The following is a 27,408-nucleotide window of genomic DNA, read 5'->3' as shown; positions in this document are numbered from 1 at the left end:
ACGTCTCTGAATCACCTTGTATCTTCCTTAAGACGCCATAACATCTAACAAGCATTATGTCCACAATACTCGATAACTAATTATCGCCATTTAAATCGAGATAGCCATATTTTGAAAAAAGGGTGATTGCTCGTGACCTACTCATCCGAAATGGATTTGGTGAAAGCTTTTCAAATATGAATCAACCCCAGGGAAAATCGCATATATAACCGCAAGAATGCAAAATTGTGAGATCTGATAATTTGGACACTTTCTGTTTCCGGTATAAGATCGCAATGGACAACGACGAATTAGATTAAATTTGAAAGAACAATGGAAAAATAATATAACACACTTTATTTCATAGCGCAGCCTTGCATAGCGTTCGATTATTGCAAAATAAGTGTGAAAACTACAACGCGCAATGACTTTTTAACAGACTGTACAAAACTGTCGAAGAAAATGATAAATAATATTTATATGTATACTATTTATCTTTAAGAATATAAAAAGAAAACTCGAGTTTGAAATTCATCTCATTTCATTTTTTTTTCTCTCCAGTATAGACTTGGCGGGAAATTAAGTCTCAGATAGAAAACCGATACCCAATTAAGTGGGAAACCAAATCAAACCTAACCGAACCTATTTTTTATGTAATATAATATTCCAATTGAGATAACTTCTACTCTGTCATTACTAGTACTACTAGAGAAGTAAACTTTGTTTCAGAACTTAGGGTAGAATTATTACAGCATGTGTTTTACTTTATTAGTGTTATAGTTAATCAGCAGACCGAAGTTAAAAAGATCCCTCTAAAGGGTTCTGTTAAGTCCTATTCTACTTTTAAAGTACCCTTACATACCACCTGAAGCGATGAAACTATAAAAGGTTTCACTATATACCTTATATATCCACAATGCGTTTTTCGAAATCAATGCCGGCACTGTGAAAAAACTGATCGAATACGTTCATGGGTACTAAAATCCTCGTGGAGGTTTTTTGACGGACCTTAATAATCATTTTTTAACAGTGTGTCACAACGATAAGGTGATGAACATTTTAGCTCACGAGTGGTTTTTGTAAATTAAGTAAGGTTAGCTGGAAACAAGGTTGTCTATTAAATATGGTTTTGGAGAATTTGGTTGGGAATATTTGTCCAAGGTGAAATTGAGTCATAATAAAATCTGTACTACGAGACCATAATAAACGACGACCGCATCTCACAGTCTAGCTATACCCTCTTTAGGGAACTTATCTTAGGGTTTAACTGTGTTTTCGGGAAACTACGATGTAGGGAACCGCAATTATGAGAAACACAATTAGGGGGCGCTCTTTTGAGAACATCCCCTATTAATAGACAAATTCAATGTACCCTCTGAGCTAGAAGTTCAATTCCATTTCATCCTTTAATATTGAAAAGCGTCCAATGTTAATAAAAAGGGATCGTCGGGCTTGCGAGTCTTGTTCTTTTTTACAATCACTGTCTCTATTTATCTATGGTTTTCATCTAGAGAACCTTTCGAGAGGCTTCTTACCCTGTTAAGTGGTTTGGATGGTTGCTAAATAATTATCTAGAAAATATTAATCTAAGCGAAACAAATCTCCAAAGAAAATCATATATAAACAGCGTAGAGCGTAGCCGAAAGCATCACAATCTCACAACTGAAATCGAAGTATCATTCTTCTTAATAACTAACCATGTTCAAACTAGTAACTGTTCTCTTGGCTGTAATCGTAGTGGTAACTATTATTTTTCTCTTTTTAGTTTTTACTAGCCTTAAAAAAAGCCATTGTGCTTATTTCGAATGAAATAAAATATCCTCCAGAAGGAAAAGATCTAAGCAATTCTATGCTAGTGTAGATGATATTGAAGATGGCTGGATAATTATTTCTGCAGCCCTAAAATTGCCATTTTTTCTCTCAAATCTTTGAACTTCAGAGATAATGTTTTGCTTATATTTATACTTGGCACTGATTTCTACTTGCTTTTAGAGCTCGGCATTTTCGATCAATTATCCACTTTATTTTATCTTTATCCATACCCGAAAATTATCCACGGAACTTTCATGTTAAATCGTATTATAATCCACAAATTTGTTTATAAATAATCGGTTATCCACCAATTTGTGGATAATTGATCGAAAATGCCGAGCTCTACTTGCTTTATTCTTATAAAGACAGTACAAACTAGGAAAAGTAACTCATTAAAAGAAATTTTATTTTCTTTAGGCTTCTGCCCAGAAGTCAGCTGGCACATATTCGTTCTTGGAAGCGAATTCTGGATCTATTTCTACCCGTCCGTTAGCCAATTTGAACCAAGGAGTTTCAGCTACTTACGTTAAAATTGAAGGTCCCTCTGTTCATTACGCCAAACCAACCACCGTAGAATACATAAAATCGCCCATTGTTCAGTATACTAGGCCTTTGACTTCTGTTCAGTACGCAAGTCCCATTGAAACTTACGGAACTAAGTCAATCTACTAAAACAAATGATTTAATTATGTAACGACGCTTCTACATACCATGTAACCCGAATTTAAGCGTTTTGAAACTAATATGATTGTAATCTCGACCTGGCTAAGGCTTTCGACCGTGTTTCGCATCCTTATCTGCTGGATAAGATGCGAATCTTGGGGGTAGGCAGTGAACTTATTGGGTGGTTTCGCTCATACTTAAGTGATCGTACAAACATGATTAAATGTAATGGTGCCTTAAGCTCTTTTACTTACCCTATAACATGCGGTGTACCACAGGGTTCATCCTTGGGCCCTTTATTGTTCAACATATATATATACGATCTACAATATTCAGTTAAATCCTCCATGCTAATCGCGTTCGCGGATGATCATAAAATCTGTAAATCTATTAACTCTCGCGAAGATTGCACTGAACTCCAAAGTGATTTGCACTCTATTGCTTCATGGTGTGACGCCAATAACTTGCCAATTAACCCTACCAAATCGACTCAGGTAACCTTCACGAGGAGAGTGGGCAGAGAAATCTGCAATACATACACCATTGCAAATACAACTATCCCCCAGAAATTTCAGGTAAATGATCTAGGCGTTATTTTTGATCGTGCCTTGCTTTTTCGCGAGCAAGTGACGATTACAGTTAATCGCTGTCGCCGAACTCTAGGCGTGTCCTTAAAACTATGTCGGTCTCTAAGATCGTTAAAACATTTTAAACTGCTCTACCTCAGTCTAGTACGATCGCGACTTGTTTACGGTTCATTGGCATGGAGTGGCTGTAGTTCCTATTTACGACAAAGAATAGAATCGGTTCAACGGAAATTTATATTATACGCCCATACGTTCTTCTTGCGAAATCTCACTTATGATTATCAATTGTTACTAATTAGTCTTGGCCTTCCATCTTTAGCCCACTTACTTGAAATAACTGATATTAAATTTCTTTCTAAATTAATTAATAATAAGATTAAATTAAGCGACTTAGTCGCAAAACTTAACTTTTTAATTCCCAATTCTCTCCGTCATACCGTGACATTTTATGTACCTATGAAAGTTCTTAATCCAATTAATCGCATTCAGAATACGTATAATAAATATTCCCATACAATAGATATATTTTCAGTACCGATCAAAAATATTCGTTAGTACATTGTTAATCTCTCTCTCATGTATATAACTACAAAAGCAATTTCTGTAAATATTGTATTGTTAATTTATGATGTCTGTCTATATTCTCGTGAACTACATGTTTAGTTTTTTATATAGACATTAAAAATCTATTTCATTTCATTTCATAATACTGGTTTAATAAATGCTCATTACAATAAAAAAATATTTGATTCATCCCGCTATTATTAGTGTCTACAACAATTGCGGAAAGACATTTCGGTTAAGACTATTGGGTATTCGACCATTTATAGAATTGAAATTTAAGAACAGGACTATTTGGAGAATTCCGTCTGAAAAAGCTGGTCCATCAGTAGCAACGTGCAACAAGTAGGATTTGGGCTCGGATTTATAAGAACTATAGGGTCTTGTAATTAAATTTTTCCTTTGGTGTCATTTTAATTATGGAACTTACTACTTTCACGCAGCACGATTTAATCCGATTCTGTCATTCAAACTCACAGCATGCAAATACGGACTCACGAGTGAAAAAACTAAACTGAAAACGCGGGATAAGGTATAAATTTTGATTGATTTATCGCAATCATTTTACGTCGCCCTCTGCGTAAAAAAAATATATCACTATTTCTGTCGGACCTAAAGCTGCTTCGGTATTTCTACCGCATATTTACTTACGAAGTTTTTCGTTCGAGCTTTATATGAGTAAATTAAAATTAAATTATATGAGTACTTTCAATGTTGCATTACTTTCATTTATAACCAAACCAAGTAACTAATGGAAATTATAAAATCACGTTTTCTATGCAATTTAAATTAGAAAAAGATCAAAATGGGTTAGAGAAATGTTTCTGAAAAGAAATCAACAAGGGGACGTTAGTGTTAGTGGATCTACATATTTCGGATCACAGGGGTGAGTTTTTGCAAGGGCTTAACTGAGAAGGTCGTCGTATTCCATTCAACTATCTACCCATGACCTCAGGCAAAGCAACCACAAATTTCAGGAAACCAATTTCCTCTTCAGAAAGACTATTGTGTGCATTAAGGTAGGTGCTTTATAGGAACACTTACTTGAAAATTTGGGCTAATGAGCAGAAACAACACAGAAAAATCGTTTGACTAGATAATGGTCTCATAAAGCTGTCACCTTCTGATGGAAAATATATTTAGCAGAACCGGACCGCAGCCGGAAAAGTTTCATCGAGGGAGTAGTATCTTTCGGTGAGGGGACATGATAATGGCACTATTGTTATAAATAACATCAATATACGAGTTGTTAAATATTCTATATTTCTGAACGTATTTTTGATACAATTTAGAAAATAAAATATATTTTTATTTAATATTTGAAGAACAATTTACAATGACCGCCGACGAGGTATTTCTTGGTTAAATTTGTTAATAAACAATTGTAAATCTAGATTTCTACTCTTTCTTCCATGTAACTTAGCTCGTCGTTGAGGTGCAGGAAAAGCTAGCCTGGCTAGTCGCTGTTGCCTGTTGAGGCTCCAAATGATACGGCAACTGCAAATACCTTCTATACATGTAGAAATATATTTCGAAATGGATGCATTGTGGCTAGAACGTAATGAATACTAGTTTCTTTTGCTAACTTTGCTTTTTAAACAGAAGAAATTTAGGTTTTTCAATATTTTGGCTTTTGTTTTAAGAACAGTTGTTGTGTCTACTGGAGAATGTTTAAAAAGTTTTTCTATTTCACTAGTATCCAGGAATATTTTATTTTTTTTATTATTACTGTTGGGTTTGGTTGTTTGAACCCCAATACTTTTGAGTTGGGTTTGGTTATTGGAACACCGATACTTTTGAGTTGGGTTTGGTTATTTGAACCCCGATATTTTTAAGCTAGGTTTGGTAAATAAGTTATTTCGAGGGGTTAGTCACTTGAATAATCAGGTGTAGAAAACCGTAGAAATCGATTACTTGAGTTCAAGAATTCTTAGAAAATCATTGGCAATCACAATAATTTTTGTGTGTAATTAACGGTAATCAAAAATTTCCGATAATCATTGGAAATCACATGAAATCTTGAGAAAATCGGAAATTATCACAGGATTTATTAGTAGTCTTTTGTAATCATCTCGGAAATCTCACATTTCGTGAAATAATCACATATAATCGAGGAATTCGAAAATCCAAAATAAAAATCGTAATAAGTTGACAACTGAAATAATCACTGCATTCATCGTAATTCAAGAAGAATCCAGTAAAGTATTTTACGTATTAGCAAGGTGTGGGGAGGGCGTGTTATTTTCGTATGTGCTAATGATGTACAGTTTTCATATTTTCTAACTTGCTAGGGTAATATTGGAGATAGCCCATCGGTTGGAGTACATTAAGGTCTTACAACACCTGGCTAAAATGGTGTTTTCGCCTACCAACTTCCACACACAAACCGCAAACATACACACGCACAGATCATAATCGTTAAAGCCAGTATGACTTTCACACTCGTAGGTAAAGACCTGTCATAACACATACATTGAAGGGCCAGGAGAAGGTTTCAACGACAAATATAAATAAATTACATAACCCAGCGTTAGCACATAATTAATCTCTCATTCTAGCTATCATTCCCGCATTCCCCATCCCCTCCTCGCCAACCCACCTAAGCGGTCTCAAAAGATAGTATTTGTCTATAAACGCTTTTTAACAAATCGCCTTCGATACATCAAATTAATCTAAAACTTGAGGTTGCGGCCATCCGGTCCGTGACATTTAGGCGCCGCGACATTTAGGCGCAGAGACATTACGTGCCGATAATTTTTCCACTATATTTCTTCTAAAAATCCGTAATGACCTTCAATTTGGCAACCCGTGTATTGTCCCTGTGCGTCATTGCATGACTATGTTCGCAATCTCCATTAAAGGACACCAAACCTTACCTGTTTTTACAAAACATATCCTAAAATAATAATAAAAACACCTAACCTAACCTAACTTAACCTAAGTTGAGAAGTCAATGAAGATAAACAACAATATTTTGGAAAAGGCACATTATTTTAGGAAGTCATTGAAGATAAACAACAATATTTTGGAAAAGGCACATTATTTTGGGAAGTCAAAGAAGATAAACAACAATAATTTGGAAAAGGCATATTATTTTGGCAATACAGTGAAAATAAACAACAATATGATTGAATTCTGATGTCAGTTGAATAAAAAGAATATAAGCATAAAAGTTCTTGTCTTTATCTGAAATATTTCACGAAAATTATACTGCAATGTCTCAGTGCCAAATTGTCGCGGAGCCTAAATGTCTCGGTGCCAAATTTTCGCGGAGCTTAAATGTCGCGGCGCCTAACTGTCCCGGCGCCTAAGTGGCGGTGCCTAAATAACCGGCGCCTAAGTTCATTGTCGGCACCCAAATGTCCTGTCCCGCGGCAATCTAACTGCGTAAATTCTTTGACTATGCCAAAGTTGTTTCCTTCCCATTACGTCGAAGAGCGGAAGAGGATCTTTTCTTAACAATAAACTATTAAATCATATCATAAGGCTAATGTACTTCCTTTTCTTCTTTCACATTATGAGCTCCAAGGTGGTAGTGGATCTTGCCTTATTCGGTTTCTATTCATGCTTGTTTTTCGTGTATCCGGGGTTAACTCAACCCCCCCCCCCCGACACACACCTATAAGTAGGTCTGGTTATCTAATCACACCAAGCTAAAAACTAGAGATGAATCAAATATTTTTGTATAATAATGAACATTTATTAAACCAGTATTATGACAAATCATATTCGTTTGAAAACGCTTTAATTCGGGTTACATGGTATGTAGAAGCGTCGTTACATAATTAAATCATTTGTTTTAGTAGATTGACTTAGTTCCGTAAGTTTCAATGGGACTCACGTACTTAACAGAAGTCAAAGGCCTAGTATACTGAACAATGGGCGATTTTATGTATTCCACGGTGGTTGGTTTGGCATAATGAACAGAGGGACCTTCAATTCTAACTCCTTGGTTCAAATATGCTAACGGGCGGGTAACGTAAGTTGCAACCGGAGCCGTGTACTGGAGTTGAGCTGGACCTAAAATAGATCCAGAATTTGCTTCCAAAAACGAATATGTTCCGGCTGACTTCTGGGCAGAAGCCTAAAGAAAATAAAATTTCTTTTAATCAATCACTTTTCCTAATTTGTACTGTCTGTTTTATAAAAATAAATCAAGTAGAAATCAGTGCCAAGTATAAATAAGCAAAACATTTTCTCTGAAGTTCATAGATTTGAGGGGAATAAATGTCAATTTTAGGGCTGCAGAAATACTTATCAAGCAATCTTTACACTAGCATAGAATTGCTTAGAACTTTTTCGTCTGAAGGATATTTTATTTCATTCGAAATAAGCACAATGGCTTTTTTTTAGGTTAGTAAAAAGAGAATAGTAATAGTTACCACTACGATTACAGCCAAGAGAACAGTTACTAGTTTGAACATGGTTAGTTATTAAGAAGAATGATACTTCGATTTCAGTTTTGGGATTGTGATGCTTTCGGCTACGCTCTGCCCTGTTTATATATGATTTTCTTTGGAGATTTGTTTCGCTTAGATTAATATTTTTTAGATAATTATTTAGCAACCATCCAAACCACTTAACAGGGCAAGAAGCCTCTCGAATGATTCACTAGATGAAAGCTTAGATAAATAGAGACAATGACTGTAAAAATGCAATAAACTCTCAAGTCCCTCTTTAAAACCTTGAAATTTTTCAATTTTGACAAATGTTGCAATGGAATTGAACTTCTAGCTTTGAGCTATATTGACTATCAATAGGGGAACGCCCATTAATAGCGGTTCTCTTAACCTCGGTTCACTACATAGTGATTTCCCGAAAACACAATTTAACACTTAAAGAAGTTCCTAAAATAACAGTAAAGCTAGAATGTGAAACGCGGTTTTCGTTTATTATGGCCACGTGGTACAAATTAGATTACGACACAAATTCACCTTAAACAAATTTTTCGAACCAAATTCTCACAAAACCATATTTAATGGGCAAACTGCATAACCTCGTTTCCCGCAAACGATACTAAATGCACAAAAACCCCACTTGAGCTACAGCGTATAGCATCTTTTCGTTACTAAATACATATGATTATATGAGCACTTCAGAATTTCGAAGTATAGAATCGAACGTCTTTGTGGTTGTGACCGAAAATTGAACAGAAATAGAATTTGGTCAGTTAGAGTTAGGTCGGGTTATTTAAACCTCGTTTAGGTTAGGTAAGGTTAAGTTTAGTTACGTTGGGTTTGGCTTTGGTTATTAGAACTCCATTAAGGTCTGGTTAATTGAACCGCAATTGGGTTAGGTCAGGTGAGTCTAGATTAGGTTTCGTTAATATGGTCTATTTACAACTGATGAGAAAGGCTAGGCTGTGATGGCCTATTTACGTTTGATGAGTAAGGTTAGCTTATGATGGTATACTTACACTTGATAAGTAAATTAAAGTTTTGACGATCTGTTTGCGATGATATGATAAGTTAAGATCAAGTCTCGAGATTACGAAGATTCTCTACACTCTACGAAAGGGAAGTGTTAAAAACGTGTTAAAACGGGCCAATTTAAGAAAACACTTTTTTACACCCAAAAGAGAGTTTTATTACCTTGAGTTTTTAGTGGCCAATTTAAACTGTAAATTCGGTGTAAAATAACAATCTTAAAACACCGTTTGAAATTTAACATGGAAAATTATAATACTGCGGGTTTCTTAAATAAGGTCTTTCATTTTCATTAATGTTTTAATATTAAAGTCGATCCAAACAGTAAAAAATTATTGAAAAACTTAATTTTTAAACATTTTTTAAAGATGATATTCATGAAAGAAAATATTTTTATCCTTTAAATAAAATTAACCCAGAAATTGGTAATCAGGCGGTATATAAAACACTGCTAAACGTGTTTTGCGACACTCTTACAGGTGTTAGGCGACACTCTTACAGGTGTTAGGCGACACTCTGAAAAGTGTTATGCGACAATCTTAAAAAACGAGACTAGGTTAGGTACTGGCCTCACAGTAGGGCGACTATAGACGCCTGCTTGAGAGTTCTTCATGTGGGGCACTTGCTTTGACTTGTTGGTTTTGTCTTTATTTTGAGAAAAACTAGAGTACAAAATGGATTTTTCTTTTTCGTAAAAATTGAAAATTAGATTGTACGCCTTTCTGGTGCTGGAAAAACTCTCAGTGATAAGAGATTATTAAATTTAACCTGAACGTCTATATCTACTGCTTGAACATTATGGCCTGCAAAACCAATTTAATACCCTATGCATTTGTGCAAATTGAGAATATTCTGCCTTTTTCAGAAGTTTTCCGTTAAAATGACTTTATATGCAGTTTCTTATTTCTTACTGCATACGAGAACTACCCTCGCTTGAAGGGGTATAGTTCTGCATGTAAGAACTTTCCTCCCTATAGGGGATTAAGTTCTTCTCTCGAAGTCTCACGGTAGAACATTGCTATGAATGAAGCACTAATTGTTAAAAATACTTATTAAAATTAATTATGCGGTAAAACCATACGATTACTCGCTATTTGAGTTGTGCCTCATGAGTGGTCAAATTTTAGCTATCCATAGTATTTTCTCCGTCATCGGGCTTGCTTTTCAGCCTAGGAAAAATGCTACTATCCTACCAAAAAATCTCCCACTTATTCAACGCTCTTAAAAGTGCTATGCGACACTCTCAAAGGTGTTATGCGACACTCTCAAAGGTGTTATGCGACACTCTCAAAGGTGTTATGCGACACTCTCAAAGGTGTTATGCGACACTCTCAAAGGTATTATGCGACACTCTCAAAGGTATTATGCGACACTCTCAAAGGTATTATGCGACACTCTCAAAGGTATTATGCGACACTCTCAAAGGTGTTATGCGACACTCTCAAAGGTGTTATGCGACACTCTCAAAGGTGTTATGCGACACTCTTAAAGGTGCTATGACGCACCCATTAAGGAATTGCACAACATTTTCAATAGGCAGCAGGTTTTTTGTATGTTTTTCCACGTTATATCAAAAGCGGATTATGCTTCACACATAAAGTACGTAAGTCCCACTTTTCCATAGCTTTGACGATGGATTTCATGATATTCTCGAAGTAAAAACTAAGCAGACGAACAAAAAATCTTTTAACCAATCATGAGCCCCTTAACCACAGATAACCTCTTTAATGAAAGACCAATAGGCGAGGGCTATTACTATTTTCTTGCATGGGACCTCGACTCGACCTCGCCGTCGACATAACCGGGAGGCCCGGAAGGCGAATTTACGGTACCGTTCCGTAGTCGTTATAAAATATTCAACGTTTTAAAGCTCAAGTTTCGAAATGTTTTGAGACATTTACTTAGTCTTCAACTAAATATGATAAGATTTTCTTTAAATTTCAACAGAAAAATAGCTCTGCGAATAAAATTAGACACGAAAACTACACTAAGCCTTGGCTAGATATCAGCGGCTGAGGCCGAGCGGCGCATCTCGAGCTGCCGGCGGCCGGGCTTGCCGTAACGGCGAGAACAGAAAAATACCTCGTTAAAAAACAGATGCACGGCGTCTTAAATAGGCCAAGCAAAAGCTACCCAGATTCATAGGATCTTCGTGCCTTACTCCCAAATAATCTTTCGTATTGTGAATAGTTTTAACTAAAGAATATTTCAGACAATCTACTCAATATTTATACTAGTTCCCTAATTTCAACAGAAAAATAGCTCTGCGAATAATAATAGACTCTAAAACTACACTAGGCCTTGTCTAGGTAACAGCGGTATCCCGATTCCCGAACCGCCGGCGGCTGAGCTCGCCGTAACCGCGAGAACAGAAAACATTCCTGGTAAAAAACAGATGCCCGGCGTCTTAAATAGTCCAAGCAAAAGCTACCCAGATTGATAACATTTTAACGCCTTACTCCCTAATAATCTTTGGTATTGTGAACAGTTTTATCTAAAGAATATTTTAGATACCCTACTCAGTCTTTATAGTAGTTCTCGAATTTAGGTACGTGGTAAATCGGTTCTTTAGGCGGAAGGATCCGATGGATCCGAAGGAGCCGCGTTACTGAACTATTTCCCTCCGCGTAAGGGGAGGTTCTTTCCTAGGAGCTTAGAGAATATCGTGTAGCTCCCCAAGGCACATGTTACGTACTTCATGTGTAAAGCCTAATCGGCTTCTGGTTATATGCTTGTAGTTCATTTTATTGACGTGCGCCCAGACCTTTTAGTTTACCTTTGATGTAAAAGTTATTTGAAAGCCTAAATGGCCATGTTTTAAAGAAACGGAAGAACCGTGGCCGGATGCTGATGCAAACATTACTGTTTAAAAAAGTTATCTCAATATTTTAGAATAAATTAATGAATTCGAAATATCGTTCTTGGCCATTACTGATCAATAATAATCACTGTCTTTGTAGAAAAAGACTTGAAATGGTAAAAGATTAGCTATGAAATTACTTTAGTTACCAACATGCTAATTTTTAGTTTTAACAAAAACATACTAATCTTTTCTTCAAAAGTTTATTTGACTAAAGTGTTTTAAATTATTCCACGGGAACGTTCTTCTAAAGACGTATATAACTAATTTTAACTTTGTCTATACATCTATAGTTTTAACTTGGAAACATTATTCTCAATTGTTCACAGTTTATTTCGCAAAAATTAAAGGCGAAATATTATTTACAAGTGGCAGTTTGACTTCGACTTGTTGGCGACGAAGGTTTAAACGACGCCTTATAACTTTTCGAGATCAAAAGCAATTAATGATGAAACCGGTCACGATAAACCCTCTTTTGATCTTCGTAAATAAAATTAAGGCGCCATCAGGTTAACTTTCAACATGTGAATGAATATTTCAAGAACGAGCGTGATGAACGACGCGGAGAAGCCCAAGAGACAGACGCGGAAAATTTCCGTGAAAGCGGAGACGTTGACGACGACGAATGCATCTTGGGTTTCCGTTCTCTGACAGGGGTAGTAGGGTCTTCGTGCCGATACTGGCACAGGTACAGTGGAAGGCAGGGAGGATTGAGGATTGAGGATATGAGGATTGAGGATTGAGGATTGCAAGATGGCGGGTGAGAAAACGTATGCCTTTTTTGATTGACTCCCCCCTCTCTCAGACCTGCAAGTGGGCGTTTTTTGATTGACTCACCCCTCTCATCCCCGCACCTGCAAGGGGTGTTTTTGATTGACAGGTCAATGAAGCGTGTTCGATTCTCGGATGTAGAAGTACTTACATTGGAGTATGAAGATAGAGTGAATTATGATTTAAGAAATAAACAGTATTTTAATATGTTAATTAGATTAAAATTTGAACCATTAATTTCCCCGGTATTAATCAAATGGTTAAGGGGGTATGAAACTCCAGATGACGTTGGGGGAAAATAAAGAATCCCAGTAAAAACCCAGCTCTACCGATTATTCTAGATCATTCCAGAAAAATTAAAATTCACCATAAAACCCAGGTTAACGTTGTTTAAGGCCATGACGTAAAATGTACAGTCAAAGTTGTAGATTGTTCGAGAATAATCTTCCCGAAAAAACCCACCAATAATGTACAGTCAAAGCTAGGATGATGATCATATTAAATAGTATAAATAGCCAGGACCCTGAGTTAAACCACCATCACAATCTCACTCAAGCTCGACGAGGAAGGAAGGACCATCCAACAAGTACAATGTAAGTATAGTTTTTGTGGACTTGTTATTTTCAAAGCTATAGTTTGGATATAAAACTTAGATTTTTTTTCTATTTGACAGAATGTCTGCCGTAGTGCTATTTCCCCTATCAGATGAGAAAGTAATTGAGGTTACCCCGAAGTTAGACGTACGACTAGGGTTCAAAGACAGTTCTACGGGACTCGTACTTCACCAGTCCGATTTCCACGAGCTATACGCTAGGAAGGATGAAATATTCAAGTTCTTCGAAACCGACGACGCCCCGGAGACATCATGGTTCTTTACCGGTTCTGAAACGAAGCGTGTGGAGTTGCGAACATATCGAGACCGTAAGATTATAGACATCAGGGAACTATACCCTGGAACAGGTGCTATGTACGGCAAGTTCTTCCCAACAAAGAAGGGATTCGCCGTTGGACACTACCTTGCCAAGACGTTAATGGATACGTATAAAGACGTAGTCACATTTCTTAACGAGGCGAGTCGAGTACGTGTGTTATTAAAAAATTGTATTGTAGAACAATTGAAATCAAACATCCGTAAATGTTGTTACGGATGTAGTATTGATCACCCCTCTCAAACTCAACACGATTGTTTGAATGGGTGGGAAATGCGTGTTTCAATGAACTTTGACACCGCGATAAGTAATCTTGATTATGTTGAAATTTATAAGATATTTACCCTAAGCACTTTTTTAAGTGACGAATTTTGTAAGTCTATGATTGGTCAAATCATATGTAATGCCAAAGAATATTTGTGAATAAAAAACAACTTGATTCTTAAAAAGTGATTCATTCCTTAAAATGGACTTCAGCTTACAACACCCATTTAATGGTCTCATAGCCGGGGCGACACAATCGGGAAAATCATACTTTGTAGCTAACCTTATAAAGTATAAAGATATATGTATATCACCCCCTCCAGATAGGATAATATGGTGTTACACTGAATATCAACCGAAATTATTTAATTCGGTATTAGATCACACACCTTCTGTAGAATTTCACGAAGGTATATTAAATGTGAATATATTAGACCCCAATATCAAGAATTTTGTTATACTTGATGATTTACTTTGTGAAATATCTAATAACAAGGATGTAACTAATTTGTTCATACGGGGATCGCACCATAAAAACACCTCTGTTTTTATTTTGATGCAAAATTTATATTACCCCGGGAAGGAAATTAGAACATTAAATTTAAACGCCCACTACTTGATAATATTCAAATCTCCTCGAGATAAATCGGCTATATTTCATTTAGCCAAACAGATTTGTCCCACTAATAGTAAATACGTCATCGACGCGTTCCATCAGGCAATCGCTAGAGATTTTGGGTATTTATGGGTTGATTTAAAGCCAACGACGTCAGATGATCATAGACTACGGACGGGACTCATACCGGGCGAAGAAGCCGCAGTCTATATTCCAAAATGAAAAGAGTGCATACGCATCAACATTTCTTAAAGTATCTGACTACTTGTAATGCGTGTCAGAGAAAATACGCTATCAAACACGCTAGTAATGACTCTATCAAGGCTATAGTGGAATGTTGTATAAATGTCCTACGCGGTAACGTGAAGTTATCAGATGACCAGAAGAAACGATTGAAGAAGCACTGTCTAATGTTACGGAAGTTATCTAAACAAAGCACCGTAGCAAAACGAAAAAAGATCCTTATTCAAAAAGGTGGTTTTTTACCTCTCTTGTTAGCACCCCTTTTATCACTTGTTAGCACTGCTGCTGGTGCAGCTATAAGCAGAGCAATTAAAAATGGCTAGAAAGATGATATTGGTACCTGAAGAGGTTTACCGCCGATTAAACTCACAACCAAAAGTTGAACATAGTGAAAATTTGGATACGAAGACTGTTTTGGTAGACAACAAATTGAACCAGACGCAAAAAGTTAACATGTACAATCATTTACTAACGAGTGCTATTAACAAACGAAAAAAGAAGAAACCTGTTAAACAACAGAAAAAGAAAGATTGGTATTCTGAAATAGCCATGACAATACCAGATTCACACCTCAAACCAGCCATTGCCTTATACAAGTGGATTGATATGAACTCCAAGATTAATTGGTCTCCTAACGGGGAACTCATATACAGGGGGCAACCAATCGTCGGGTCGAATATTATGGATATTTTACACGAATCAGTTAAAGGTTATAAAAGTAAACCGAAACACACTGTCGTTGGAATAAATCAGTTTTACGAAATGTTAATAAAAGAAAATGTACCAAAAACTATCGTGAGAAACAAATTCCCATTTGGAAACTCTACGAGTGTTGTACCAAATACCTATCTCGATGTATCTAAAAGCGATTTACCGAGCATTGATTATTATCCCCCAACCCCAGATTCCCACTACGGTAATGGTCTCAACACTTGGATAAACTTGAAATAAAGAATATATATCAATACCACGTTTCATTTCTTTCACAAATTACTTACACGTTATCATGGAAGGATGTAACGACCCTTCTCCCACAGGGCTTCTAGCCTCCCTGTCCGTTTCATTTTTAAATAATCCCAAAGTTATTACGGCGCTTTTGATATTATTTCTTATTATAATTATCGAGTTATCTGATTTCGCTTATTGGTATACTCAAAAAACCTTAAACTGTACGACTAATGGATAAACTAGAAGAAATATACTTCAATGAAAAAGATCCGGGGAGCTTCGGAGGTGTACAAGGACTATATAGGGCTGCGAGGGAAAAGGGGATTAACGTTTCCTTAAATGATGTTATTGAGTTCCTACAACGTCAAGACACGTATACACTGCACAAACCCGCGAGGCACAACTTCAGAAGGAACAAGACTATTGTGTACGGTATAGATGAACAATGGCAACTTGATCTGGCAGACATGCAAAACATTAAGCGTCATAATGACGGATATAGATTTCTACTGTGCTGTATTGACGTATTCAGTAAATTTGCTTTCGCCGTCGCTATTAAAGACAAGAAAGGACCTACGATGGTTGCGGCGTTTAGATCCGTTTTAGAGTCTGGTAGAAAACCCAAGATTGTTCAGTCGGATCATGGGAATGAATTTCTAAATAAAGAACTGCAAAGTGAATTGAAACGTTTGGATATCAAGTTTTTCGCCACACACTCGGAAGTGAAATGCAGTATAGTTGAACGATTTAATCGAACCTTGAAGGAGCGAATGTACCGATATTTTACACAAAACGACACCTACAAATACATTGACGTATTACCCGACTTATTGGAATCGTATAATAACAACTACCACAAATCAATTAAATGCAAACCCACTGAAGTGACAGAGGAAAATTCGAAAGAAATCTGGTTAAATTTGTACGGAAAAGTAAACTTTTCGCCGCCAGTTTCATACCCCTTTGAAATTGATGATTTAGTTAGAATAAGCAAAAATAAAAGAACGTTTGAAAAAGGGTATTTGGCCAATTATACCGAAGAACTATTCAAAGTAACAGAACGAATCCCGAGAGATCCACCGGTATATAAACTGAAGGATTTGAACTCCGAGCTCATTTCCGGTGTGTTCTACAAAGAGGAAATACAGAGAGTTGGCAAGGACCTAGAAAACTGTAATTTTAAAATTGAAAAAGTATTACGAAAACGTAAAAAACCTGACGGTACTAAAGAACTCCTCGTACGGTGGAGAGGGTATAGTTCCGAATTTGATTCCTGGGTGCAAGAAATCGACGTAAAATGAGTTTCTACATCACACTACCCTCTGACTCGTCAACGCAATATTTCAAAGGAAATACTATAAGCAAGTTCAGAACGTATCTACCAGAACCTATAATTCTAGAGGGATCTCACGAGGTTGCTCTGGCTGAAATAAGCTATCCTAGAACTTGGAATAATGTAAAAAGGGAATGCGCAGTTCGCATTTGGGATAATTCGTTCGTAGGTGTTGCTTCGGATGCAATGGATGAATTCCCAGAAGAGGGATCTGGTTTTGGTGAAAGTGGACAGACAATTAACGGAGTGAATGAAAACCGGGGTATATCGATAATTATACCTCCCGGATATTACGGTTCTGTAGAGGAATTACTCGAAATATTGTCAGCCGACGACGATGCTGGTGCTACTGAAAAAATAAAATCTAGGGTTGAGTTTTCATACAACAAACCAAATCGACGGGTGATGGTTGAGTTAAAAGGGACGAACCAACTTTATATCCCAAGCGAAATTGCCATTATATTAGGGTTCACGAGGAATTCCAAAAAAGACTTCACTGTGGTCGCCTCTATGACGGCCCCATTCAGTTGTGATATGGATGCTGGAATGCACTCCTTATTCGTATACTCTGATATAATTCAGTCTCGATCGGTAGGAGACTCTGACGTCCCTCTCTTAAGAATTATAAGTATCAACGGGAAAGATGGTGACACGGTGGAAAAAGAGTTTGCTAAACCCCATTACATGCCCATAGCGAAAAACAACTTCCAAACAATTGAAATAAACATTATGAGTGAAATGGGTAAACCGGTTAAGTTCGAACGTGGGAAAGTTCACGTCACTCTACATTTCAGGCCCAGAAGAACTTGGCACTTGTTATAAGAACTACGTTGAATTCAATCTCCGCCCCATTTATGACGTGATTGTCAAAGTGTAAGGATGTCTCCATATAATACGGGTCACGTTTCTGTTAAAGATTATGAGGACTATTATCTAAATCAAATTGGACATGGATCCATCCCAGTATATAGAGGTTTGGCCGTGCAACGTGGTTATGGCCTGGGGTCAATTATCTCCTCGGCGTTCAGATCGGCCATGCCATTACTTAAAAGGGGTGCCACGTTCCTAGGTCGAAAGTTTTTAAACACTGGCGCGAAAATTGCGACGGATTATACAAGCGGTGTACCCATTAAACAAGCATTGAGAACTAGGGGTAAAGAAGCGGGTAAGGAAACATTGAGAAGGGCCGCCGAAGAAGTGACCAAGCTAACTGGAAACGGACGTAAAAGGAAACGCAAAGTGTCACCCATCATCAGTTCTGTTCGAGCTAAGAAGAAGAGAAGGTCGTCATCTTTACACCCGGATATATTTTCATAATGTCGCTCGCACACCCAAACTCTATGAACAGCGTCAGCTCGGAACTAAATGTTTTTCACGTACCCTATACCCAAACTGGGATAGTAGGAAGTCAATGGGTGGAGTATAACTCTACCTCCAATGTGGATGAAAATCAGGCTATTATATTTCCCGTCACCGGGAACTCCGAGACATACATGGACTTGAAAAACACGCTCCTGCATTTACAAGTAAAAGTGGTTAAAGCTGATGGGTCTCTACCTAAAGCCGCTGTGTACGATGCGAATGGTGATATAACTACTCAGGCGGATAAAGTTGGACCCGAAAACCTATTACTCTCCAGTCTTTTTAGTGAACTTCACGTATCGTTGAATGATAGATCAGTTACATCATGTCCTCAACAATACGCATACAAGAGCATGATTCAAACGCTATTGACATTTGGTGGTCCAGCGAAAAAGAGTTTTTTGACCGGGGCACTATTCTACAAAGATACGGCGGGACATTTTGACGACTTTTCCGAAAATGAAGGGTTTTTGAAACGGAGTAAATTCGCCCAAAATGGGGTTATAGACTTGATTGGCGTCGTACACGCCGATATATGTCAGCAAAATCGCTTTATCCCCAATCTGGTCGATGTGAATTTTAAATTTATCAAAAGTCCCAACGAATTCTGCTTACATGCGGATGGAAATAAAGCGAAAGTTATATTTACCCACGCTTCGTTATTCATAAGAAGAGTTAAACTAACCCCCGAGATTATGATATCACACGCCAAAACCCTGGAATTGGCCACGATGAAATACCCCATAACACGTACGGAATGTAATACGTTTTCCATATCTCAAGGAAGTAAAATAGCAGTCAAAGACAATTTATTTAGCGGTCAACAACCGAATAAAGTTGTAATTGGATTTGTAGACCAGAACGCGTTTTTGGGTGATTATAAAATGTCGCCTTTTAATTTTAAAAATGAAGCGGTGACTCAAATCACCTTATCCGTTGATGGGGTTAGCGTACCCCATAAACCCTTAAGCCCCAACTTTAAGGATAACCTATGTATGAGATCGTACGCCAATCTCTTTCTTCAAACCGGACAATGGAATATCGACGAGGGTAATTTCATTGACCGTGACGAGTTCGCCAATGGTAATGCTCTTTTCGTATTCGACTTGACCCCCGACCTGAATGGTAGTTCGACTGAAAGTTTCAACTTTATAAAGAACGGTAGTGTCCGATTGGAGTTAATATTTGCCGAAGCGCTACCGGCTACAATTGCCGTCGTTTACTATTCCGAATTCCAATCTTTGATTGAAATTGACAAAAACCGAGCCGTTTTATTCGATCAAAGCTCATAATGGACTCTCGACAACTTGAGAGAATATTAAGGCGCGACCCATACGCTAAAAATCTGTTTAGGGGTATTTTTGCGGCGGATAAACTACCACTAACTGTTAAAACATTTCCATCGCTGTACATTGTGAACACTGATACGTCTAAAGGGGGAGGAAAACATTGGACGGCTATATACATTTCGAGGAAAAAGAATACTGAATTCTTTGAAAGCTATGGAAATCCTCCGGATTTATTTAAATTTAATGATTTTGTAGAGCGAAACAGCCTAACTGTTACGTTTAATTCACGCCAACTACAGGGTGAATTAAGTCAAACTTGTGGTGGGTATTGTGTCTATTTCTCATTGTATAGATGTAGGGGAGTTAAAATGTTTGATATAATAAAACGATTTTCTAAAAATAAAAATGTTAATGATAATATGATTTCGGAATATATGTATAAGAATTTCTCAATAAATTTGTCATAATTTTTCTTTTTATTTTGCATTTATATGCCCATGGGCGAGTGTTGTAACACCATCGTTCAAAATGTAACGTTTATCATCACATGGGTTTAGGCAGAGTTTACTCTGCCTCACAGTTTTTAAAATGTGCTTGTCACTAACAATTCTAACCATTTCCGCGGTGGTCAGCTCGCGGTTCTGCAAGCATTCGCGGTAATGCGCGTGCCGGACGCGTTTTTTCACGACGCGCTTGCAAACGCCTTTACAAGTCTTCTTCTCCCCTTTGGCCGACAAAATGCTATACATTTTCGGTCTTAACCCACAGAACTCCTGGATCGGGGTGCCGTCCATCTCGTCTTTAAACTTCCCAAGACGTTTTTTGTTGACGTCACTGTGGAGAGGGTGATCATGTGGGTAGCCCGAGAAGTCGTACATATCCGCCTTAGCGGCGAAGTCCGCGTATAGATCTCTCGTCTCTATGTGGTAGGTGAGGCTGTCTGTAATTATACATAATGTCCGCAAATGTTAATGTAAATGTTATGCTAAAGTAAATTATATATAAGGACGTAAAACTTACCAGTATCTGTGAATAGGAGTTTCGCTTTCTCCCCGTATTGTGCCCGAATTACATCATAGTGGAAACCATACATGAGCAATTTTGATAGGTCAAGAATTGCGAAGCCCGTGTATATCGGTCGATTTAATACTAATTTCTTCTTGGCAGAATGTATCCCAACCAGGTCGTTATGAAAAACTGTGAATTTTTCAAATGCGGGGGAACTAGCCTTTTTCACCGCCTTTTCGGGGGTGGTGACTAATTTGAAATCTCGACGGCTACGAAGGTTTTCCATGGTTTTTCCTGATATATAGAAAGAATATATATATATAGATAGATATATACATATTCATATATATGTAAATATGTTAATATAATTACCAAACACAGCGTTATTCATTAATTTAAACAAATCCTTTTCGAAATCATCGGTAGCCATTTTCCTTTTTTCTGTATTGAAATCTATATACTTCTTTAACCAAGGTCCTTGCTCAAACTTTAAAATTCGGTGGAGTTTTGTGATTCGTAGTCCCTTCGCTACGTAATACTTAAGATTACGATAGTGGACGATATATCGTTCCTTCTTCAACAGATTTGGGACTAGTTTCGGCAAAGATTCCTTAATTTTTATGTTTAGCGAGGCCATCTGGTTCTTGGAATATTCCGAGAGCATCTGTGGTTTAATTGACATCGATTCGGGAGCTAGTGGATAACAGTTATGACTTTCATGGAGGTGACTGGGGTATTCAAGATCCACTTCGACAATAAAACCCTCTGGTGACGCATCTTGACACTGTAAAATAGCGCGTTCGGAATCCTCGGTGGGTTCAACCCATTGAAAGTTTCTCATGGGTAGAGCGTCACACATGACGGTTCCATATAGGTTGTTACAATCTGTTGTATCGATGTCAGTTAGTTTCTTCAAGATTAGTTTAATTAAGCAAAACAGAATACCTAAATAACATATGTATCCCTCTGGTTTTGATCGGTCATATCCATCTAAGTATCTATTATTGGCCTCCGCGAAGCGATGGCTTATCATTGAAACCCCACCCCGAATTCCTTTTTCAATGAAGAGGTGCATATTTTCATCCAAAAGTAGATCCAATCGCACCTTTGTCATGCACAGAGCTGCCTGCCATGCGAAACCTGGACCGGTGTATGAATGGGCAGGGTCAAGGCGGTAGTAAGTCATGCACATTTTGCGGAAGTTTTGGAAGACGTCCGCTAAGAGGAGGGTGTCCGATAGGACGTACAAATTGTGATATTCCCCTATAAAATCAGTTTTAGTTATTTTGCAAAATATAAGTACTTTTAAAATATTTACCTAAATCTTGAATATTGAATGTTCGCCACACATTTTGAGCGTGAGCGTAGTCTTCTTGGCTCAGGGGTTCATCGGTTAAATCGTTATGGAAACATTCTATTGGAGGTAATTGTTTCTCATTGAAACGCTCTTCGGAATCCATATACGTATATGGGTAAACACCCTTCCGGACAAGTAATTTAACCTCTGTTGGGTTGAAAACAGCGTTCAACAAAGGGAATTTAACTTGCCCCCCTTTCGCCACATTGGAAACTAGAGTTTCGAGGGATGCGGGAAGAAAACGAATGCTGTCGATGAATCGGAGATTGCCGAGCGAGAACGAAATATAGGTTTCGCTGTTGGAAGCGATGCAGTCAATCTTTTTCTTTTTAATAATTGAAATATGTTGCATAATAAGATGTGCGTCATATCTGGGGGGGGATGAAATCACGATATTGAGAAACCAATCATACAACCACTTATCAGTGAATTTAAAAATTACCTGCTGAGATTATGCATGACGACAGGTATAAATTTGGGTGCTTTTAACTTCAGGTTGCATGCTTGGCATGCGCTTCCCCTATATGCTCCGGTATAATGGTCATGGTCACGAGTTTTCACCGATGTCTTTGTGAATGGCTCCTCGCAAACGTAACAACATAAAGAAGATTGAAATGATGTCTCCTCATCTGTTGTAAGTTGCATTGGAATGTTCTCCTTCAGCTTCTCGGTAATTATATCCGATTCATCCAGCAACATTTTCAAAAATTTTATAGCTCCATCACCTCCTCTATACGTCTTGTGTTTGACGAGATTCCCTGTAAATGAACTAAAGGTTAAATAATTCAATGGGTAACTTACGGATTTGAACTCACCAGTTGGACCTATAAGAGCATATGAAAATCCACATGCTGTGTGTAAAGCCAAAGTTGTAGTCGACGATAGAGATGTGTCTGGCAAACATGTTGTGACTTTGGTGAGAATTGACTCAAAGTCTGCGACTATTATATATGGAACCTGTAAAGAATTTACGGTTAAATACCCTAATAGAAATATAAATATAATCAAATAAATAATTACCATTTGGTTCCATCCAAAGTTTTTGAATTTTAATATGGGATCGTCGTGTGGCATAACCACGCGTTGTGGATCGTGGACATTACAGTCACGTAAATGTTCTTCGTGAGTTTGAATTGATGCGCTTCGTTTTAAACAGCGGCGACAATAAAACGATTGATGGCCGTGTTTAGTGAACCCACTAAAAAGCCGACTCATGTTGCAGATCAGCACATAATGTTTAGATTGTCCGTTTGAGACTAATAGTAGATCTACCTCTCTAGAACTAGGAACCCTTCTCTCGCTAACGTAACGCGGGAAATACCCCTTTTCGTATGCAAATATATTTATAGACAAGTTATTAGCTTCCTCGAACCGTCTAAGTCTAAACGTATCAAGTTCAAATGGAAATGTAATTCCACACATATTCAGTTCATTTTCATAGGGTCTATAGTGTGTAATGCGTTGTTGGTTGCTCATAGCTGGATGGAGTTTGGCTAATATCGACCATAGAAAACACTTATTGTCCTGTTGGTCTTCAGGATTAACGTTAATGGTAGCTTTCTTATTTTCAATTACGGGTGGTAATGGGAAATATGTACCACCTACTAGCGGTAAGTATTGTAAAATGTTAATTTGAACATAAAGAATGCGATCCAGTAACCACCACTCCCCATTGCCTCGAAATTGTTCATACTTTCACTAATCTTGTCCCGACTAGTGTTGATTTGTTGCGGAATAACTTCCGGCGCCAAGGTGGCGTGAGTATAACCCCGAAAGTACGGTGTAGTTTCAGTTTCGGTGCCTGAATTACCTAGTTCACGTGTGTATCTCGCGTGCACAACAAGGTACCATTTAATGCCTTTCTTCTCACTCAATTTGTTTCTGAGATAGCCCTCTAGCTTTTCTCTATGTTTGTTAATAAACAAAATTGGGTCTGTGACACCTTCAGGCGCGGTTATTCGAGCCGAGAAAATAGCGTTATCGAGCGCGTTCACTTCCTCGATTTCCGCTGGAGGACTTCCGGGTGGGTCGACCACGTTTTGTTCCGCCTCCCAATTCTCCATAAAATCGCTTAAACCCGCATCATCTTGCGAGAGCAAAACGTCAGCATCTTCATTTTCCCTACCCCTCCCATCTAGATTTTGTCTATCCTCCCACATCTTTATAAATGCATCAAGTCCTTCGATATCTTGTGTAGATAACGTCTCATCAGGCATTGGCGCATTTTCTACATATAAATTAAGAATTAATTCCTACACCAATTCTAATGTCGAGTTTTAAGACTAACGCAACTAAACCCCTGGTGGGTACCTACACCCTGTACATCAATTTGCGGAGGGTGAGGGGCTTTACAGGGGATGACAAATTATATTTAACTGAATAATTACCATTTTCAACTCTGATTCTTTTTCTTTTCTCTGGGATCGGCGTTGCTTTCCTCTTAACAGGGGAATTGGGAGGGGTGACGCGGTGAGATGGACCGGGTTGAGGAGACGCTGGACGCGTAATATTCTCCGCGACTTTATTTACGGCGGCTCCAACGTGGTTCATTTGCCGTTGATGGCGGTTTAAATTATCTTTCCGCGCATAACTCTTATTACAAACTGGGCACGCAAAAGAAATATTACCGTGTTTGGTCCGCATATGACGACTAAGGTTCGGCTGGTTGGTGAAGACATCGGCGCAAGTAGAGCAGGAGTACATCTTGAAATCGAATGTGACATAGCACCCATTTCACCTCCCTTTTATACAATTTTTAGGCCTACGTATATATTGTTTCACCCTTTCCCGTGATTCCCATTGGATAAAAATATTGTCAGCCTTAAACAGTGTCTTTTTCCTTGGATTTTCCGGGGTTTCCCCATCAACGTACAGAAATCCAACTGCGAATGGTTTAAGAAGGTGTAATATGGAAGACCCAAAAAGAACCTTCTAGAAACAATGGAATGTTCTGGAATCGGAAAGAATATTCTAGATGGTCCGAGATGACCGACACTTCATTGTACATCCGAATTCGGCTTATATTGTAGGTATTGTAAAGTCAACAATGACGCTTTGATGTGAAGACTCCCTCGAGTCTAAGAAATTTACTCCTCTGATAAAAACCCAAACGGTATCTTAAACTATAGTAGCAGGTACAATCGTACACCGTGTTCGTCGAGGGGGTTGTCACCTGATTTCTAAGCGTATATAAATGTTATAGAGTTTGACCACCCAGAATCGAGACTGAATATCACCTCGGTCGAGGTGTCAAGTTGACATGTTTGGTTAAGACGCACGTGTTTTCGCCTTCTAGATGGTTCGAAACGAGGGGTCGGATATATGTTATTCTATACACTATGTCTTTTGAGTTATCAGTGTAATTCGAACAAGTGGATGACCACCCAGTAATCGAACTTTATTTCTTACCGCTTTGTGGGGTTTTTTGGGGAATCCCCGAAAGAAACCAGTGATTCATAGATGTATGGTTTTTAATCCTACAATTTTTGTTTGAAGTTCTATTGTGATTTTGGAGAAAATTCGTGGAAGGGTTAGAGGTTTTCATACTGGCCAAATTTGAAAAAAAAAAGTAAAAGTAAATTAATTAAAAGTTACAATTTGAATTTCAATTTTATTCCTCTCCTAAATTTTTATTTACAATTTCTTTGTGGTTATAAATCCATTCAGAAAATAATATACATTTCGATAGTGCACACAAATACTTCTTCTTATTACGGACAGGTTTATGATTAAGCATGCATGTAACCATCGGACCATCATCGTCGATTTCATTGGCTTTGGGACATCCCACTCCATTCAAGTCTATAACTTCCCGATTAATAATGTCCGACAAAAAGAAGCACTTCTCGTCCCCTTTGCAAAATACCCGTTCGTAGCTTTGTACAGCGGCTCTCAGACACTCCCGGAGTTTATCGTAGGGCGTTACTCCATCATCCCAGGCTAGACCATGTAGATTGTTCAGCATCCACCTGTTTTGTCGTTTGGCATCATGCGTTAGTTCTTTTTCGGCGTATGGGGGCGCGAAAGACCATGATCCGACTCTCGGGGTTTTCTCGACGCTTGTTACGGCTACTTCCTTGGCAATTTTTTCCCGTCCATCACTTGTAGCGCGCCCGTCGAGGAAATCAAAATCTACGACGATGGATTTCTTAAACCTATGGGTGAGAAAGAATAATTTCCCATTAACACTGATATTTTTCAGTGATGCAAATAGAGTATAAAAAGACTACTTACATTGTACTTGTTGGATGGTTCTTCCTTCCTCGGTGAACTTTAGTGAGATTGTGATGGATGTTTAACTTGGGGTCCTGGCTATTTATACTATTTAATAAGATCATCATCCTAGCTTTGACTGTACATTAATGGTGTTTACGCCGTGGGTTTTTTCGGGAAGATTATTCTCGAACAATCTACAACTTTGACTGTACATTTTACGTCATGGCCTTAAACAACTTTAACCTGGGTTTTATGGGGTATTTTAAATTTTCTGGAATGATCTAGAATAATCGGTAGAGCTGGGTTTTTACGGGGATTCTTTATTTTCCCCCAACGTCATCTGGAGTTTCATACCCCCTTAACCATTTGATTAATACGGGAGAAATTAATGGTTCAAATTTTAATCTAATTAACATATTAAAATACTGTTTATTTCTTAAATCATAATTCACACTATCTTCATACTCCAATGTAAGTACTTCTACATCCGAGAATCGAACACGCTTCATTGACCTGTCAATCAAAAACACCCCTTGCAGGTGCGGGGATGAGAGGGGTGAGTCAATCAAAAAACGCCCACTTGCAGGTCTGAGAGAGGGGAGAGTCAATCAAAAAAGGCATACGTTTTCTCACCCGCCATCTTGCAATCCTCAATCCTCAATCCTCATATCCTCAATCCTCAATCCTCAATCCTCCCTGCCTTCCACTGTACCTGTGCCAGTATCGGCACGAAGACCCTACTAGGGGTGCAATTCGTTCTTCAAATATGGGTTCAGATCCTCGAAGCAATCACCCTCTTTCAACTGGCGCAACCTGACCGATGATAATATTAACTCTACCAGAATCCTTAAAATTTAAGAGAAGACTCAAACCTTCTGTTGACGGTCTTGATCAAAGTTTGAGAAATGTTTTTCTTGAAATTCAAAACCCCGTATGTTAGTATTAAAGGCTGGCTTAGTTTCATTTTACAACTCCCTGTATTTGCGTAACGAGTCTTGATAATATTCCAGTGAAGCATATCCGTAGATATGATAAACCTTTCTCGATTTTCAATTCCTGAATGAATGTCGCCCTTTTCCGTTAAAGTGCCAAATGTCTGGTAACATGAATTTGGGTTCGCATCTGCTCGCTTTATTACTTCCGCATATGCCGTGCTAATCAACGCGTTTTTCTAAAGCCAAATTA

General features: G+C 37.9%; 6 protein-coding genes across 7 annotated transcripts in view; 3 read left to right on the top strand and 3 right to left on the bottom strand.

Moving 5' to 3' along the window:
* Window positions 1–1,567: 1,567 nt before the first annotated feature.
* Window positions 1,568–27,408, top strand: part of LOC149708740 (uncharacterized) — a 77,567-nt gene continuing 51,726 nt past the window's right edge. Inside the window, exons 1-3 of one of the 2 annotated variants that reach the window (XM_089864282.1) lie at window positions 1,568–1,719; window positions 2,209–2,546; window positions 3,747–3,783. In XM_089864282.1, the coding sequence (XP_089720408.1) occupies window positions 1,678–1,719; window positions 2,209–2,463 (297 nt within the window). In that variant the 5' untranslated portion in view covers window positions 1,568–1,677 and the 3' untranslated portion in view covers window positions 2,464–2,546; window positions 3,747–3,783. Of the gene's footprint in view, window positions 1,720–2,208; window positions 2,547–3,746; window positions 3,784–27,408 lie in introns of those variants that run through there. The other variant, XM_089864281.1, reaches the window with a different exon arrangement.
* On the bottom strand, window positions 7,281–8,144 carry LOC149708752 (uncharacterized). Its single transcript, XM_089864268.1, has 2 exons — window positions 7,985–8,144; window positions 7,281–7,686 (listed from the first exon to the last, which is right to left on the bottom strand). Exons 1-2 carry the CDS (start codon window positions 8,024–8,026, stop codon window positions 7,402–7,404), a joined length of 327 nt encoding a protein of 108 aa, XP_089720394.1. The 5' UTR covers window positions 8,027–8,144; the 3' UTR covers window positions 7,281–7,401.
* Window positions 13,034–14,549, top strand: LOC149708751 (uncharacterized). The gene is made up of 2 exons (XM_089864267.1): window positions 13,034–13,252; window positions 13,333–14,549. The coding sequence occupies exons 1-2, from the start codon at window positions 13,146–13,148 to the stop codon at window positions 14,009–14,011; spliced, it is 786 nt and encodes a 261-aa protein (XP_089720393.1). The 5' UTR covers window positions 13,034–13,145; the 3' UTR covers window positions 14,012–14,549.
* Window positions 16,810–18,061, top strand: LOC149708750 (uncharacterized). The gene is made up of 2 exons (XM_089864266.1): window positions 16,810–17,865; window positions 17,957–18,061. The coding sequence occupies exon 1, from the start codon at window positions 16,957–16,959 to the stop codon at window positions 17,812–17,814; it is 858 nt and encodes a 285-aa protein (XP_089720392.1). The 5' UTR covers window positions 16,810–16,956; the 3' UTR covers window positions 17,815–17,865; window positions 17,957–18,061.
* Window positions 20,101–25,015, bottom strand: LOC149708749 (uncharacterized). Its single transcript, XM_089865001.1, has 12 exons — window positions 24,937–25,015; window positions 24,774–24,890; window positions 24,396–24,611; window positions 23,819–24,235; window positions 23,029–23,684; window positions 22,824–22,965; window positions 22,451–22,766; window positions 21,970–22,379; window positions 21,597–21,914; window positions 21,024–21,536; window positions 20,664–20,945; window positions 20,101–20,583 (listed from the first exon to the last, which is right to left on the bottom strand). The coding sequence occupies exons 1-12, from the start codon at window positions 25,013–25,015 to the stop codon at window positions 20,120–20,122; spliced, it is 3,930 nt and encodes a 1,309-aa protein (XP_089721127.1). The 3' UTR covers window positions 20,101–20,119.
* Window positions 25,619–26,941, bottom strand: LOC149708748 (uncharacterized). The gene is made up of 2 exons (XM_089864279.1): window positions 26,242–26,941; window positions 25,619–26,162 (listed from the first exon to the last, which is right to left on the bottom strand). Exons 1-2 carry the CDS (start codon window positions 26,346–26,348, stop codon window positions 25,619–25,621), a joined length of 651 nt encoding a protein of 216 aa, XP_089720405.1. The 5' UTR covers window positions 26,349–26,941.

The sequence above is a fragment of the Phalangium opilio genome, unplaced genomic scaffold (assembly GCF_054372755.1).
Source record: "Phalangium opilio isolate 3A_F unplaced genomic scaffold, DU_Popi_V2 ptg000013l_1, whole genome shotgun sequence".
NCBI lineage: Eukaryota > Metazoa > Arthropoda > Arachnida > Opiliones > Phalangiidae > Phalangium > Phalangium opilio.
This window is presented reverse-complemented; position numbering and strand designations above follow the sequence as displayed.

What these genes read in the sequence shown, in the direction of transcription:
- LOC149708749 (XM_089865001.1), bottom strand. Translation starts at nt 25,015, where the DNA reads ATGTACAATGAAGTGTCGGTCATCTCGGACCATCTAGAATATTCTTTC. An exon ending in AAGGGTGAAACAATATATAC is followed by an intron (nt 24,612 to 24,773) that starts GTAGGCCTAAAA and finishes TTGCGTGCCCAG; the next exon opens with TTTGTAATAAGAGTTATGCG. An exon ending in ACTCCTATTCACAGATACTG is followed by an intron (nt 20,584 to 20,663) that starts GTAAGTTTTACG and finishes GTATAATTACAG; the next exon opens with ACAGCCTCACCTACCACATA.
- LOC149708750 (XM_089864266.1), top strand. Translation starts at nt 16,957, where the DNA reads ATGAGTTTCTACATCACACTACCCTCTGACTCGTCAACGCAATATTTC.
- LOC149708748 (XM_089864279.1), bottom strand. Translation starts at nt 26,348, where the DNA reads ATGATGATCTTATTAAATAGTATAAATAGCCAGGACCCCAAGTTAAAC. An exon ending in AACCATCCAACAAGTACAAT is followed by an intron (nt 26,163 to 26,241) that starts GTAAGTAGTCTT and finishes TCTCACCCATAG; the next exon opens with GTTTAAGAAATCCATCGTCG.
- LOC149708751 (XM_089864267.1), top strand. Translation starts at nt 13,146, where the DNA reads ATGATGATCATATTAAATAGTATAAATAGCCAGGACCCTGAGTTAAAC. An exon ending in GACCATCCAACAAGTACAAT is followed by an intron (nt 13,253 to 13,332) that starts GTAAGTATAGTT and finishes TCTATTTGACAG; the next exon opens with AATGTCTGCCGTAGTGCTAT.
- LOC149708752 (XM_089864268.1), bottom strand. Translation starts at nt 8,026, where the DNA reads ATGTTCAAACTAGTAACTGTTCTCTTGGCTGTAATCGTAGTG. An exon ending in TCTTGGCTGTAATCGTAGTG is followed by an intron (nt 7,687 to 7,984) that starts GTAACTATTACT and finishes TATTTTCTTTAG; the next exon opens with GCTTCTGCCCAGAAGTCAGC.